Genomic DNA, 16,553 nt, shown 5'->3' on the forward strand with positions numbered 1-16,553 from the left:
GGCATGCAGAGAGGAGGAGAAGTGAGGGTCGGTGTATGTGCAAATTAGAACTGAAAGGAGGGCCGGTAGTCGCCGTGAATTAAAGGTTCCCCTGTGGAGTTTTTGACCTGTAGCAGCGCTGTTTGTTCATCTTGTGCACACGCTTAAGGACGTGCATGCACGTGTGCACACGCGGGTGATGCGATGCACAGTCCTGCCGACGTGTCACATTATTCTACTGATCTACAGGTTGCGGTAACGCAAGATATGCTGCAATGTGCCTACAAAGACAGGGTAGAAGAAGACTACAAGCTACTAAACATGGACGTAAACAAACACAACTTTGCTAATGTTTAATGAGAAGGGAAATGCGCGTTTAGAAAAAGAAAAAGAAAACTCCACAGGGCACCTTTAACCAAAAAGCCAAGTAAAAAAAAAAAAGAAAAGCCAAGCAAAGTAACAATTTCGCCTGTTAATTAGCACAACTGCACTCACTTTGGTGGGAATCTCTTAGCTATTAAGTACCAAGTTTTAACAGCAAAACTTTCCATTTTGCTGGATCCTTTCCTCAGTTGTGAAGTGAGCGTAATTGTTTACTGATAGATCAAATGCAACTTAAGAGACCTTGCTCCCATGCCCAGCACAGCTGAAAATGACCACAGTGCACATTGGAATGAGATAAACAATGACCCCCTTTACACCTGGCGGTAAAACACATTCCGTATCCAGATTGTATCTAGATAAGATTTAACCTGATTACATTTACACCTGGTATTATACAGTAATGTGTCTCCACATTGAGATTCAATTGAGTTCCGATCGCTCTGTCTGAAAGGGCTGAGAGGAAGCCTCCGGAGGCTGCCCTACACACAGGTTTGCAGCCAGGCATTACCGGAGAGAGGCGGTCCGTAATGCGCAAGACACATCAGCCTCAAAATGCCACCGTTTAGGGCCGGAGGTACGTTTACACTTGCATTCATAGAGTAAGGAGGAGAGGAGATGCTGAGCACAGACAGAGCGGTGTCGCCGATCTCTCTGGTCACGGCGGTCCAGTGAACTTTCACGTGGTCTAGCACTATCCGATCACCTATAATGCATTTTAAACGCCAGGTGTAAATGGGGTCACGTGTGGCAACTCAAGGTTGTCAGAAACTTAAAATTTACATAGTGAGAAAATTAGAGGTAACACTCACAGAGCTACAGTATCACACAGTAATGCAGAGAGTACAGTATGAAAGGTCAGTCCAAGTGGAATCTAAAGTATTTTCAGTCATTTTTGTAACTCCATTCTTACAGAATCAACAACTACTTTCTGTAAAATCATACAGCTTTTTGTGTGTTGGCACACTGGCTAAACCACAGAAATTTACCCAACTAGTATTTTACATTAACAATTAATATGTCAGAGTTGTAGTTCAAATTCCTAAATGGTAAGGTTTTACCTTGTCCTCGTGCTCCGCTGGTTGACATGTTACCACGGTACCGCCAGCGCTCCTGGGAAAGGTGGCCTTACAGTCGCTCAACCACTGCAGGTAACAGAGACAACAGCGCATAAACAAATCAGTGATAACATACAGGTGACATTCAAACTGTAAGGCACAATATTGTCAGCCCTTACGGTGAGAGCTGCCTCCTTTCTGTTGTTGTAAGTATCAAGATACTCTTGAAGCTCCAACACGCTGAATTTCATTTTTTCCAGGAATCCATAAGACATAATCTGTGGAAATAGAGTTCTGTTGTTGAATTTGTTCAACTACCACTTAAATGTCATACTGTTAAAAAAAAAAGTATTATCTCAGGTTACTCACTGTGTCTGCATCAATAAATAGTGTCGGGCACTCTGAGCACGATGTCAACATCTGTGAAGACCTCAGAAGCTTTGATCCTAATCCTCTCAGGCCGTCGCCGAGGTAACTCACAGCGTCACAGGTCAAGGAACAAAATTTGGTCTGGATGTTCTGCAGAGCAACAAAAACAGGCTGGCTGTGATACTGTCAAAGTCACTCCTACATCATTTAAGGCACTTACAGTCTGTCATTATTTCTGAAATTCTCCATTGTCAGCTTTGGTCAGTGAAGTGAACAACATCTGGTTAATGAATCTCTGAAAGCATCCACAGAGTGCCCTCTATTTGTAATTAATCAGACCTGCTCTGAAAGGAAGCCTCTTTCTCTAAAGGTTAATCAGCCAGATAACTAATCCTGTTACCACCATTCACTTTAATTATTCACTTTGACGAGGCAAACTGTTAATGAGATGGCGGTGTATGCTGGCTACATGCAGTAATACCTGGAACAGTGAAGAAAACACATGAAACGTGTAGACCGCACAGGATCCATCCGAGTCAGACACGAGCTGGTTGATGTGACTTCGCCAGGCCTCCTCTGCGTCGTCGCACACCGCTGGTTGGAAAGCTGCGAGGATGGCGGAGAAGAAGGGCGACGGCGGCGGCGAAGATCGGCACTCCAGCATGTCGTCTCTCTCCTCCTCGGCGAGACTGAGTGGACATAAAGAAGAAGTGTTATTTATGTCATTTATATGCACCTTCATTTATTATTGAGAAAAGTTGTGAGTAGGTATCTACATCCATCCATCTATCTATCTATCTATCTATCTATCTATCTATCTATCTATCTATCTATCTATCTTCCTACCTAACTATTTATTTATTTATTTCAAAAGATCCTCATTAGCTGATGCCAATGGTGTGACAGCAGCTCAGTCCGTGAGGACTTGGCTTGGAAACCGGAGGGTCGCCGGTTCAAATCTCCACAAGGACCAAATACGGAGTGTGGACTGGTAGCTGGAGAGGTGCCAGTTCGCCTCCTGGGCACTGTGTTCTCAGATATAACTAGACTTCTGCACCTCCTCATGGCTCTGTTTTCAGGCTATAAAAAATCTTTTTCAGAGAGAGAGAGAGCGTTCCTATTGGCTGTTCATTCAACGGAGGCAGCTGTCAATCACTCGCGAACTCCGATCAGACGGTCAAACTAGGCAGCGCTGATCAAATATGAATCGATATTTTGTTACCATAATGCCTATTTCTTGTGTAAAATGTTTTCAGAAACATCTTGTAGTGTACTGTTTAGCTGTAAAATGGGAACGTTTGCTCCGGCTGGTGGGCGGTGCTTGAAACTTTCTTTATTGATTCGTATTTGATCAGCGCTGCCTAGTTTGACCATTTTGATTGGAATTTGTGAGTGATTGACAGCTGCTCAGAGACGGCAAGGCTCCAGCTCGGCTCTGATTGATTGTGTTCCTCCGGTCTGTGAAATCTTGCAGATGCCGTTAGGAGCACCGGAGGACAGAGGCACATGATTTTTTTTTTCAGATTACCTGTCTCATGCACTACTGTCAGGATATAGTGACCGTTATATAAAAATAACTTTTTAAGATCATATTTGCTCCAATTCTACCTACTGCAGCTTTAAGTAATGCACTCCTAAATGGTATTTGAATGAGGATTTGCTATAGGATTGACGCATGTAAAGAGGGCAGCTATTCCAGTGATTGATGACACAATAAGTGATGGTCTTTTTTAAGGCATTCGATTTTGGGCGAGGTAACTTGATTTGGCCATCACCTGCTGTACTAGTGAAATGGCTGTGAAAGTCACCACATTTGGTAATTTGACTATATAAAAACTTGAGTTCAGTGGAATAAATGCTGTTGCTAAAGAACGTCACCGTGCTTAAGGCAAGCCTTTTTCTCTACCTGTAACCACGAGAGCTTACGATGCATGCTGTCTGTGTTCCTTCTTATGGGGTAATGTAAGACTAGTCTTGCAGTTCTGTTCTGGGCAATTAGTAGTGTCCTCAGTACACGTTTTGATGCAGAAGACCATCATTTACCTGGGTAAGCAGCTGTCCAGGTCCAGTTCTCCTTTGTAATCGATGTGAACCATGTCCATTGTCAAACTGTCACCGCAGTGAAATTCAAGGGGTAGTTCGCTGATGGAGAGAGAGAGGTTGTCCTCGTGGACATTGGAGTCTTCATCTTCTTGTGACACCTCATGCTAAAAAAAACAAACACAGGGAGGACACATGCTTTCTCAGCAATTGACAGCATTAACTAGTCATGACCAAATACTGAGACCGCATGCAGTAAAGGCTATTATAAACTGAAACGTGTTCCCTCTGTTATACGTTATTATTAAACAGATAATTGTGTTGGTAAAACGGACACACTAACCTTGGCGTGGGACCCTATGGGCACTCCTTGTGGTGTTTTTTTTCTTTTATTTGGTCAATTCAGTGTGCATAAATTGTGCCAATTAAATAATGAAATCATTGAATTCAGCCAGCGTTGTGGCCCTGCACACTTATGTTTTTTGGGACAGGCAATGTGTAAACCTTTCTTGACCTCCCACATGCCAAGAGTTTTTAGTTGTTGCTTAGAGCCACCCACACAGAAGCAATTAGGTATACACATTGCCTTAAACAGACAGACACAGAAAGAAAGAGACTGTTTTTTTTCTATTACTGACCTACCACCCCCTCTAACACTGCCACGATTAAAATAAGGCACAAACTAGCCCATAGCCCAAAGCGTTATAGATTGCCTGCTTGCATTGTTTTAGTTCATTCTCCTTTAGCATGCGACGACTGAAATACCAAGAAAAGACCGCCTCATGCGCTACTCTGAAGAAGGAGGAAACGTAGAAAAATTCACAAAGTAATACTTAACATAGACCGAACCCAAAGCACATAAAACATCCAAGACATTTCACAAGAGAAGATGCAACAGAACAGATCCCTATTTGGCGAAATTAGTGAAGAACTCTAGTATGGAGTTGCGATAGGAGTTAGTAGTTCCCAGTATCTCAGACACTCTGAAGCCCTTATTCACCCGCTGCTTCGAGTCCTCTGGCGGTTGGACCTCGAAACTGGGATTTTTGGTGCTCAGGGGGGTTGAATCGGCTGAAGTTGTGTCAAAAAAAGCAGAGGGAGAGTCCCTGTTACTGCTCTCTGCTGTCGGAGAGAGGTTGACCATCTGCAAGAGAGACAAAGTCAAATTTGTTGAAATGTTCTCTAAATAGCATGTGTCATTTTGAATAAACACAAATGGTTTTTTTTAGAAACACTGAAAAAAGCACAGCTCAAAACACCGGATTGAAAACTGTAACACTGCAACATTCCTGAATTAGCTGTAAGCACTGACTGAGTGGTAGAGTAGCTGACCAATCAGGAACGAGAAAGGAGTGGGATGACAGCTGCATGGACACATGGGCTTCCCATCTGCTACAACAGTTTCCACAAACTTTAGCTAAGTATTAGCTGGTGGTCATGGAATAACAGAACGATGATGCAAACAAAACATGAAGATGATGCAAAAGTTTTAAAGCTCTGCTACTGTAGCAAGCCCCTGGACGCCGCAGTATTCATTAAAATGTGGTCCTGTGGTCGACACCGGAGGAGAAGCTACGTGATCATTAAAATCAAAAGGCATCTTATCCCTTTGGGAGCGCGAATGTGCTCAGCAAATTAAATTATGAGATATCTTGTGTGTGCAAAGCTGACAGTAACCTGAGGGTGGCACAAGAGGAAAGCTCATGGAGGGTCTGAGATGAAAAGAATTTATCTTCTGAATGCCCAAAGTACATCTCATCTCCCGATTGGATTTTAATATGTTTGTTAGGATTATGGTTGAAATCACTGTCATGATAGTGACAAATTGTCTTTGCAGGGTTCACCAAGTTTACTGTCTTCCAGAGGCTGTAGCAGGTTCAGTTTTAGAGCTAGAGTGAAGGTGCAGATATTACATGAAACTAGAAAACGTTAGGAATTCATTGGTACCAGGCTCACGCTGCAAAGAGGGGCTAAATTAAAAAAAAACAAAAAAAAAAAACAAAACTGGCATGGCCATATTCAAAGGGGTCCTTTGCCCTCTGACCTCAAGATATGTGACTGAAAATGGGTTCTATGGGTACCCACGAGTCTCCCCTTTACAGACATGCCCACTTTATGATAATCACATGCAGTTTGGGGCAAAATCCATGCTGTTTTTTTGCATGCAGTATAAATGTGCTATTTTCGCCTATACTAAAATATTTGAATATTTGTAATATTTGTAATTATGTGTTTAGATATTTCTGCATACTGGGGTCCCTAAACAGTCTTGGAAATTGGCTATCACTGTAAATGCATGTGTGATGATGTTAGTCCCCATATTAGCCATTTCATTGTAGTGAGACCATTTCAAAAAAAAAATTGACCTCACTATATAAAATGACCTGTGGTGACCTCTAGGATAATCACAGCCTCATGAAACTTTACAGCCACAAACTACAGACCTAGAGACATTCAGAGGATGGATGGCTTTCCTAGCTAGATTGACAATAAGGGGGTTTCTGAGCAGTTTCCAGAACAGCGCTCGCCATCCAATCGCCGAAAAATGCAATTCTTGCAGAAAGCTCAAAATGTCAAAACTTTTCGATACCAAATCACAGCATGGACTTTTTTCTATGGTGTTCCTCATCGCTTGGTGTCTTAATGTGTTATTTTGGAGGGATTATTGATTATTTTCATGAGTTCTCGAGTGGTAAATGTTTTTTAAATTTAGCACCAAATATGTGTAACAAATGTTATCAACCCAAAAATTGCCGCAACAACTTATGAGACATAAGTGAGCATGGGAATGGCCATTATATACTTCTATCATAATGTTCTAAGCACTTATAACCTTTCACAATTTAATTAAATTAATTAATTCATGTTTATTTCTGATTTATGACTAGAACAACTTGACACACAGTGCTGAGCTGCATCTTAAATTAATCTTCAGGTCCCCAGCTTTCAGATGATGTACACCACTTTTATATGACATCTACTGTTGACCTGCTATCTCCCCCTAAAAATCCCCTGTACACCCCCTAAAAAAGACAAAAATGGGTATATTGTGGGTCTCAGAGGGTTAAATGTAAGAATTTAAATTTTTAATTCCACATAGAATGCAATTTAATGTAAAATTTTACAATCCCACCTCCACAAAAAAGGATTAAACAGCCGTTAGTCAGCGAAATACGTCTCCCAAAATTAAATCTAAGAAGTTTTAATACATTCTAATTATGACATTCATTTATTGGCATACAAAACGAAAGGTGAACTTACAAGCTGAGAGTGGGAGAGTATCTGGCTGGCGATGAGGGAATCTTCCTCAGACGACTCGTCTGAGTCTTCATGGGTGATCTTGCTGAGGCTGGGCATGCTGCTGGACAGCTGGCTCTCCTCCAGGGGCAGCAGGTCACTCCGGTCCAGACTGTCCATGGAGCGTCTACGAACACCCCAGTTGAAGTTGTCCATAGTCTCACCCTGCAACAGAGAACGGCTTTGAGTTACCAAGTACCAAGAAGTAAAAGCACAGTCTCTTCTCTAACACAAACACATGCCCACACACACACACACACACACACATACCGTATACACACATTCACGCAACCATGCAGTGCAGGTTCAGGGAGGGGGCAGTCTCTGAGGGAGTTTTTCCCCTCACAGCTACGAATGGAAGGAATACTGGAGCAGTGTATCCTCACAAAGAGAGATTCCTCAAACTACAACCAAAATAGTCAAGTTGATGGTGAAACTGGCAGAAAATGTGGATTTAAGAACACCTTGATATTGTCAGACTTTAATATAAATATTTAAAGGTTTCAACCCCCTTGAGGCTGTCGGTCTTCTTGTTAAAAATGCAGAGTGACTTTCAACTAGACAGGACGTCAGCCAACTTCCACATTCCACCAAAGCTCCACATCAACACATCAAGAAAGGGAGACTTCCTGTGGCGACTAGCTTAATGCCTACCACTGATAGAAAGCAATGGCTTTGACTCTGGCCTATTATCTTCCTTTTTAAAATAAACCATTTGTGATCAAAAACAAAATGGGGATGTGGTCAGAAAACTTTCCTCAGCTTGTTGTGGTGTCATTAACGTATAAAACTGTCTGTGTTTTGTTGACCACAGCAGTTGTTTTAGTTTTCAGTCTGTGTGAAATGTTAGCGGGCACAGAGAGAACAGCTGACGACAGTGTTTTCCAGGGAATAAAGTCTGCAGCTTTAGATACACAGAGACAGTTATGTTATTTCTACAGCATCAGTTTGCTGAAAATGCCAAGACGTTACTGTGGATTTTAAGCTTGACTAAGTAGAACTAAAATGAAACAAAGAGATATTCATAATTGAAGAATTCAACATGAGTGATGTTGAATTGAACCAGTTAATGCAACAAATGTTATTGCCGTGAACAATGTGAACAACAATGTGTATATCATCATCGACATTTGGGCCTCAGTGTAAATTGACAGAGCTGACTTTGAGCGAGATCGGAGAGTCTGATGTTCTTCTCCTCAAAGTAAAGCAACAGAAATGTTCACTGCATGAACTTATCAAAGAGCTGACTTTACACAGGGCAAAGGTTGGGGGATGGGGTCAATATAGGTCAGCTGTGTGCAAAATAAAACTAATAACTAACTAACAAAACTAATGCTGCGTTCACATGGAATCAGGCAGACGGTAGACGGCAGACGGACAACACCTTCTAGATGGCAACGGAAAACAAACAAACAGTCCAACGAAATGGCAAGACGGCGAAACGGAATACGCAATACGATATATTGGTATCGTACGGAACCCCCTAGACCCCTAGGAGAACATTTTTATTATGACGTGCCCCTCAAGTTAGTAACTCATTCCCTCGAGTTAGGTATCTCGAGGGAACGAGTTACCTAACAAAGTTGCACTTTGTAGACGGTCCCTGACCGCTCGTCTCACAGCCGGCTGCGCATAGAGACCGATATTATGTGTCCAGCTCGGAGGACGGCTCGTTTTGATTAAAAATTAGGTTGTAGCTCATTGTCCACCTTACTACGGTTAGAAAAATAAGTTTTTTGTGTTTTAACAATGTTTCGGTTATGAGTTATTGATCCAGGAAGTATGAATCTGTCAATATCTTTCCAACTTTAGCGAAGTGCTGTACATCATCTAGGGGAGCTCCAAACATCAGCAATGCGTGGACTGTCAGGATGATTGGAAGAAGTGCTCTATGAAGTAACTTGAGGGAACGAGTTAATAAAAATGTTCTCCTTGGGGTCTAGAGGAGCTCCGTACTATTGTGATGGAATAAAATACATTAAATAAAATGATTTCATGTCTACTATTTTATGTAATTATTCTAGAAATGCATGTAGCTTTAAAATGCAAATTTCTCTTAATGTTCTATTGCAAACTTAAACAACTTTCTCTGGTGTGAGGGAACTACGCAATATCCGCTGTAAATTCCATCACGGTAGGCGGCAAAAAGTTAACGGTTGCCAATATTTTCTGCCGGCTTCATTTAATTTTACCGTCCTGCTCTTGTTCACTAATATTATATCCGCTTTGCCATCTACCGTCTGCCTGATTCCATGTGAATGCAGCATAATACTTGTTTTCTCTTAATAACCAGGAAAAAAAAATTATTGAACACAGTTTAAATCAACTGAAGATACAATTATACATCAGCTAAAATAAATCTTAAAAAGACCTTATGTTGACATGCATTTCACTGGTGACTGTCAGACTACTAGTCCTATGTGATTGTCTAGGAGAAATATGCTAAACACACCGTGTTTCTATCTCTCTTAAACTACACGAACGTTGCAGAATCTGTTTGGTAAATTACACAGCATGCAACACACGTCTGCTACTCTCTACCATCAGCGTGGCAGTTCACTAAATGATCTGCACAAGCAAACACTCTTTTAAAGACCACAGCAAGATGAAATGTAACATGACTAAACTTACCTGTAGCTCCTAGATAGCACAGACAGAAAAAAACAAAATAGAAAAAGGAAAACCCCATTACACAGAGCCGGCAGACCTGACCCAGTACAGTATAAGAGTGCTCTTTGGGAGGAAAAAAAATGTGTCAGTCGTGTTTTTCTTACTGTTGTTGTTGTTGTTGTTGTTGTTTTTGATTTACAAGTTTTATTTCGTTGTTGTCCGACAAACAAATCATTTTCTTTCCCACTGTTTTAAAACTTTTCAGACTCACCTCTCCGTCTTCAAGCTCCACATCCAGGAAGTCAAAATCCCTAAAGACTCTGAACTGCTGCTCTGAGGTGGTGTCGTCCATGTTGTCTGGCTCCCGGGTCCCATCGTCGGAGGACACCAGGCTGGGCTGGTGCTCCATGAGGTCCAGCTCCCCACAACTGGAGAAGATCACCTACACAGAGAAACAAATAGACATGAATTAAAAAAGGGCTTATGGGCTATTTTTGAATGCATGGGCCAGCGAGTGTTGAAATTCATAGCACTGCTCAAATGAAGTGTATCTTACTGAAGGATTTTTTGTGAGCCCCACTTCTTGTCCACACAAAGACAATACATTCACCAGCTTTTCCCGAGTTCTTTTCTGCAGAGAAAATAGAAATATTTTGAACAAAAGATACAGATCACATTTTAATGTCAGGTGTAGATGGGGTGGTAATGTGTTAAATAAGAATCAAATGCAGACATTATCAAAGCATAACTAACCTTCACCTTTCATATTATGCGCATAACTGTCAGAGGGAAAGGGAAGAAGTGCTCACCTGTGAAGACTGAGGCCTCTTCCAGCTGACCGGCACCAGGACGTTGTTGGAGGTGGATCCAGAGGAGGTAGAGGAGGTGCTGCGGGTCACTGCCGTGCTCCTGCTCTTCACATCTTGGCCCGGGGAACGCTGCAGGTCATCGTAGCGCCGACCAATCACCGGCGTCTAACGGCGCGGATACAAACAAACAGACGTGCGGACAGAAACCTCAATGAGTCGGTGGAAGTTTGAAGAAGAGAAAGTCCCTCTGTGCTTAGTCAATTCATGAGTCAGGCTCCATAACAGCTCCTGTTTCCTCCAAGATGACCGTAAAGTGATCAATGTTTCAACATTTATCTTTTATCAATGTTCACTATTTTTATTCTGCTTGGCATTCCCAATGTGTGACGCATTTGAGGAAAAACAAACCTACTTTTCCTCTGCCTTATCCCTCTAAAAATAGCCTAAAAATCTCTGGGTATTTTAGGAAATATCTGTGGTTTGACCAGTGTGTCTCAAGTTTAAATACACACGCTGTCGGCCATCCACTAAAACTCACTGATTCACATACAAAGGGCAGCAGCAAAGAGCTGACATCATTTCCTGCCATTCATGGGCTACCCAAATAGCTCCCTGTTCGGTTCCCACACACACACTGCTCCGTCTGTATCTTCGCTTGGTTAATTGTGTTTACCTTTTTGGAGCTTTCAAGCTAATCTCAAGGGGTTTGGTCAAAAAGAAACATCAGTATTAAGGAAGGGGAAGAAATGTTTCCTTTCCAGAAACACACAACCTCAACAAGCACCACACCCTGGAAAATACAGGAACAAATACAGGGGAAAAACATACAAGCATTAAGCTCCCCTCAAGCTGCAGGGACTTTCAAACTGGTAGAAAGAAAGCCAGAGAAAGAGTCTCTCACCTCGGATATGTCAAAGTGGAAATCCAGCGTTTTCCCAGGCAGGGCCTTGGAGGAGCGGTCCCACACGCGGCTGATGTCCTCGTACGCGAGGTCACTGTGTGGGGATGAAGGCTGCACCAGACTGGCTGATCGAGAAACCACCAGCTTCAGGATATTCAACGCTTCCCCCCAATGGACAGTCTATAGTCAACACAGACAAACACACGCGCACCATTTCACCCGCACACGCAGACAAGAAAACCAACACAGCCACATGTTTAGAAAGAAAACAACCACAAATGTCTCTCTGTGTGTTTAATGTGGTTCTATTTCTGGCAGTTGGAAGCTAAAGGAAAATGGACTGAGCATGAGAAGAAGCAGAGGCCGAGCCTGCGGCAGAAGGGCAGACTGTTTATAGTTTGGGTGTGTCTACAAATTTACTGCACTGACACAAGACAGCTTTTTTTCCTCCTTTTTTTCCCATGAACACTCACAAAAGGAACAGGGAACGCAAGACTCTTACTCAGAGCCTAAAAGGTTTCCAATGATCACATCTGATGGAGGTGATCTGAATGTTTTCACTTTCAGAGCACATACAGTATATCTCCAAAAGTAAAAGTTACCACTGGAATATCCTAAAAAATATAAACAGCCATTAACTAAAAATCATTATGAGACAAACAGTCACCACATATTTAAACTATGGCTGTCAAAGTTAATAATAATAACGTGTTACATTTGTTTTAACACCACTAATATCTGTAATGCATTAACGCAATTGATCTTTCGGAGGTTGAAGTGGGCTCAGTTTTTAAAGTTAAAGTGAAGGAACTGCTATCATATGAAACTAGAAAACTTAAGGAAGAGAGACGCAAAGGAGGACAAATAACGCTCCAAACCTACGCAAAATTTTGGTGAGGAAAAACTGGCATGGCCCTTTTCAAAAGGGGTTCCTCGACCTTTGACCTCAAGATACGTGAATGAAAGTCTCCCCTTAACAGACATGCCCACTTTATGATAATCACATGCGGCATTAAATATTCAAATCGATTGAGAGCCCTAATTTAAACTAATTATCAGCAGTAGGACACGTATTCAGGTGTTGACGTTTTATTTCAACTCACCTGGACGAATTTCTCAATCGTCTTGAGCACCTCCATGTTGAAGGGTTTGGCTTGGATTCCACTCAGGTCCATGTGACTCAGGAGGCTGTAGATGATCTGTAAAAGAGTCTGCTGCATGCTAGGGAGACCCTTCTCCAACAGCTGTTACAACAGAATGAAATGCCATTCATTTATTTCGCACCTTTAGAGAAGCTGTAATAATAATAATAATGACTGTGCAACCCTTTCACTGCTCCTCAGCAAATATACACACTTGCAAACCCTCCCAGTTTTCCTGGGAGACTCGTGTTTATCATTGCCAAAATCAAAAGTATGCCTATTTTACATAAAAATGCTGTTGCAGTGTACTTATTCATTTGCTATTTTCATTCTTTAAACGTCACCAGAATGCAACAAACAAAGTTTGGAAAATCCTCTCTATTTTCGAGGTCTCAAGGTTGGCAAGTATGCAAACATACTGATCGGCTGACACGGCTGATGCACGAACCTCTGCCATGTACGTGACCAGGTTGAGGGTGATGTCCGAGAAAGCTTCGTGAAGATATCGACACACCACGTTCACCCAAGAGAAGCAGTCTCGTGTGTAGGAGTGCGTTTTGTACAGAGTCATGACATGAGCGAGGTTGGAGAGCTTTGCGTTCTTCTCCTCGAGGCATACCTGACACACAAAATAGTGCATTAGCTTGAAACATATTATTATCTCTGAGTGAAAAATGAGGAAAGAAACGTTAATAGAGCCAAACCTGGGCTATCTTCTCAGCAACGTCTTGACAGAACTGCGTGGGGCCGTCAAAGTTCTGCACGAGGTGCGGCAGCAGGCAGAGGACGTTCAAGGGAAAACCTAAACGGATGAAACAAACAAATTCATTCAACATTTCACATGAAAATATTCACTTTGAAAATGTGTCGTTTTATGTGCTTCACCACATTATTAAGAAAATTGGCAGAAAATAACAGCTTCCAGACCTAAAATCTAAGAACATCTATCGATTCCTAGAGTGTACCTATGGCTTGTGAGGTGTCCACTACAGGCACTCGAGACACGGGCGTGAGTTGGCAGAAGAGCTGCAGCGTGAGGTCGGTGGTGGACACGGAGGTGAAGCCCTTCAGCAGCAGCTGCTGGAGCCCAGTGAAGCTGCTCCATTGAAGCTGGCTCTGCAGTTTCTCCAGCTTCTCCCTGTTCTCCTGCTTGTCTAGCGACATGTGGCCCAGCAGCTTATTCAGCAGCCTCAGAGACATCTGATACTCGAACTCAAAGTCCGACTCCATCAGCGACACCGCCACCCAGAAGATGGTGGCCAGCAGGTTGCTGGGGTGGTTGATGTTGGTCGGGTCGTTGATGTTGTCTTTAGACGAGGACGGGCTGCGGGTCTTGGCTAACAAGACCTGCTGTTCACAGGCTTGGATGCGGTCCAGTGTGGCGCTGCGAGGCGGATCGGCCCACCTGTCTGCCTCGCCGAACTTCTTGGGGACGGAGGAGCTCCTCTGATGTCGGCTCCTCTCTTCTCTTCTGAGATTGAGCTGCCCTGTGCTCTTCCTGTTGGACAGCAGCTTGAGGCTGGTGAGGAAATCTGGAGACGAGGCTCTGGAATTAAACAAACGATAAAGTTACCACATGTTTTAACAAAAACACAAATAAAACATAAATATATGTAGAGGAGACACAAACCTTGTCAGGATGGCCATGAGATCATTGTTCTTGAGACATTCAGCCAAGTTATCCACCACAGATTCCAGTGTGAGTAATACCTCCATCACATAGCCCTGCAAAAGAGAAAATTAATAATCATTTCATTATAACAGAGCACTTAATGGATAAAAAGTAACAGATGGATTTGGATAATAATTGATGGACACATAGTTCAAGGATCTGCTGATTAAACGTTTATAATGATCTAAAAATGTATTTATTTATTTATTTTAAACATATTTTATTGGCGATGATGTATAATATGGTAAACAAGATTCAAAGGTACAATATTTAAATTTTTTCGTATTTAATTGTGATCACAATGGAAAAGAGAAAAAGAAAAAAAAACAAACAAACAATGAAACAACATAAAAAAACAAACCCACCCACCTAGATATCCTAAATGCTCAATTTTCTGCCATTATATGATTATTATCTTATTACCATCATTACCAACAACTGCTACTATAAACTGTATTGCCGACGGGCATTCAACAGTGATAACGACGCAAAGAAGAAACTCCTACATGGACGATCCCTAAATGTGTAAAATGCTCTCACGTCATGTCTCATGTGCACTAACCTGCACTTCCTCTCCGTGTTCACCTACGACTTCCACCAGCCGCGAGAGCAGGTCGGAGACGGCGTGGGCAGAGATGGGCTGCCGGAGGGCTCGGAACACCTGGAAGGAACGGCCGGCGTAGTGACGCGACGAGCTGCAAAGGGCCGTCTGCAGCGCTACGTCACTGAGCTGCTGCTCCAGGTGGAAATCTGACGAGGACACACAGAAGAAATGTTCTGATGAAAATGAGAATTATTGAGTGGTAAAGATGGAGTACTAACCATTTAATCAATTAATAATTACTGTTAAAGATGCACCGAAGGGTTTACCTGACTTGGACTCTTTGAACACAGACACCACATGTCGCAGAAAGTTGGTCAGCTGCCCGGTGCTTTTTGAAATATGGTTCTTTGCTGAAATGTCTTCATGGCACCACAGCGGCCCATACGCTCTAAAAAACAACAGTTTCATAGTTACTAACAACACACAGTATATTGTCTACGTAGAGGTCTGCTATTGTAGAAAGAGGCACAATTAGCTGACTATTCTGAATAACCTGTAACCAAGCCCAAATCCAGATGTTACTGTGCTTTTGTTGAGCCTATTAAATATTGTCTGTACTTAAACTGACAGATTTAATTGGAATTTCCAATGTGACAGTACAGTCAGTCATGCTAAAAGCCAGCTGCACTAGCTTAATTCAAATATCAAATCTAATCTACTCCTAATAAGAATCCATTGCACTATGCACATAGCACCACTAGGTGGTAACCTACATCAAGAAATATGAGAAAGCATACCAGCGTAAGAAGCGTATCTCTGCTGTCTAACATGCATTTAGTGTGTAAAATACTTCCAGCCTTCCTTTAACACCCGTAAGTAAAACTACATTCTCAGAGTCCAACCACTGCTTGCTGGAATTTAAAAGCAACATGTTAAATCAGCACCTCGTGGTTAAAAACTCAATGAGCTTGTTGGTCTTCTCGTCCATTTTACTGGAAGCCACCAGCTCCTCCACCTCGTGCGAGATCTCCGGCAGGTTGCTGCTGCTGCCTCCCAGACTCAAACTGGACGACGTGGAGGAAGAACTCAGACCAGAGTCCGGCACGGGAGACCCTTGACACTCCCGCAGGAAGTCAAAACATCCTCCTGAACACGACAGAGAGAACAGGTGTGTGATCAGAAACAGGTTACAACGTGGTTCATTTGGAGGTTTGACATCATTTCCCTGACTGCAACTTGCAGGAGTTAGTGTAAAAGGGGGACGTGTAGCGAGCAGCCTGGCCTGTGTTTTAACATGTCTGGAATTTGAATCCAATTAGCCCTGTCTACTGACAGTGTTTATTTAATGTGGTTGAACTTTAACTACTAAGTAGTTGCACACTTCATTTCCTTGTTGTTAATTTACTGATTATTTCTGCAAGATATTACACGTACTATCCAAATATAAACGTGGGAGTGAAGACGCTACAAAGACTGAGAAGAAAATAAGATGTTTTCTTTGGATCTCATTTATCATTGTGTGGTATCGCTGTAAGAAAGAAAAAAACACTATTTTTAGCATACAAGTTGTGTTCAAATGGTCAAATAATACTCTGGACATTATAAATGTCTAGACGTTTGCAAAACAAATTATCGGCAGGGGGGGGGAGGCAAACCAGCCTATCCAAGCCCGAGCAGATGGCCCCAATTTGGGCAAGAGGACAGAAATAGCATAATGGAATGCTTTAATCAAGACCTTTGATGTCCTCTGA

At 42.3% G+C, this 16,553-nt stretch overlaps 1 protein-coding gene across 7 annotated transcripts in view; it reads right to left on the bottom strand.

The window, feature by feature from the left end:
* The window catches only part of frya (furry homolog a (Drosophila)), a 67,249-nt gene that overhangs the window by 2,341 nt on the left and 48,355 nt on the right, over positions 1-16,553 (bottom strand). For 6 of the 7 annotated variants that reach the window (XM_037774355.1, XM_037774360.1, XM_037774356.1 and 3 more), the window contains exons 40-59: positions 15,747-15,948; positions 15,129-15,250; positions 14,821-15,008; positions 14,217-14,311; positions 13,552-14,132; positions 13,291-13,388; positions 13,035-13,205; positions 12,548-12,688; positions 11,445-11,624; positions 10,544-10,708; positions 10,291-10,365; positions 10,006-10,176; positions 9,756-9,764; positions 7,089-7,289; positions 4,828-4,971; positions 3,831-3,994; positions 2,269-2,476; positions 1,788-1,937; positions 1,598-1,696; positions 1,422-1,505 (exon numbers count right to left, since the gene is read on the bottom strand). In XM_037774355.1, coding sequence (XP_037630283.1) covers positions 1,422-1,505; positions 1,598-1,696; positions 1,788-1,937; positions 2,269-2,476; positions 3,831-3,994; positions 4,828-4,971; positions 7,089-7,289; positions 9,756-9,764; positions 10,006-10,176; positions 10,291-10,365; positions 10,544-10,708; positions 11,445-11,624; positions 12,548-12,688; positions 13,035-13,205; positions 13,291-13,388; positions 13,552-14,132; positions 14,217-14,311; positions 14,821-15,008; positions 15,129-15,250; positions 15,747-15,948 — 3,248 coding nt within the window. The remainder of the gene's footprint in view (positions 1-1,421; positions 1,506-1,597; positions 1,697-1,787; positions 1,938-2,268; positions 2,477-3,830; positions 3,995-4,827; positions 4,972-7,088; positions 7,290-9,755; positions 9,765-10,005; positions 10,177-10,290; positions 10,366-10,543; positions 10,709-11,444; positions 11,625-12,547; positions 12,689-13,034; positions 13,206-13,290; positions 13,389-13,551; positions 14,133-14,216; positions 14,312-14,820; positions 15,009-15,128; positions 15,251-15,746; positions 15,949-16,553) is intronic. The other variant, XM_037774358.1, reaches the window with a different exon arrangement.

This window comes from Sebastes umbrosus, chromosome 7 (assembly GCF_015220745.1).
Source record: "Sebastes umbrosus isolate fSebUmb1 chromosome 7, fSebUmb1.pri, whole genome shotgun sequence".
NCBI classification, from domain to species: domain Eukaryota; kingdom Metazoa; phylum Chordata; class Actinopteri; order Perciformes; family Sebastidae; genus Sebastes; species Sebastes umbrosus.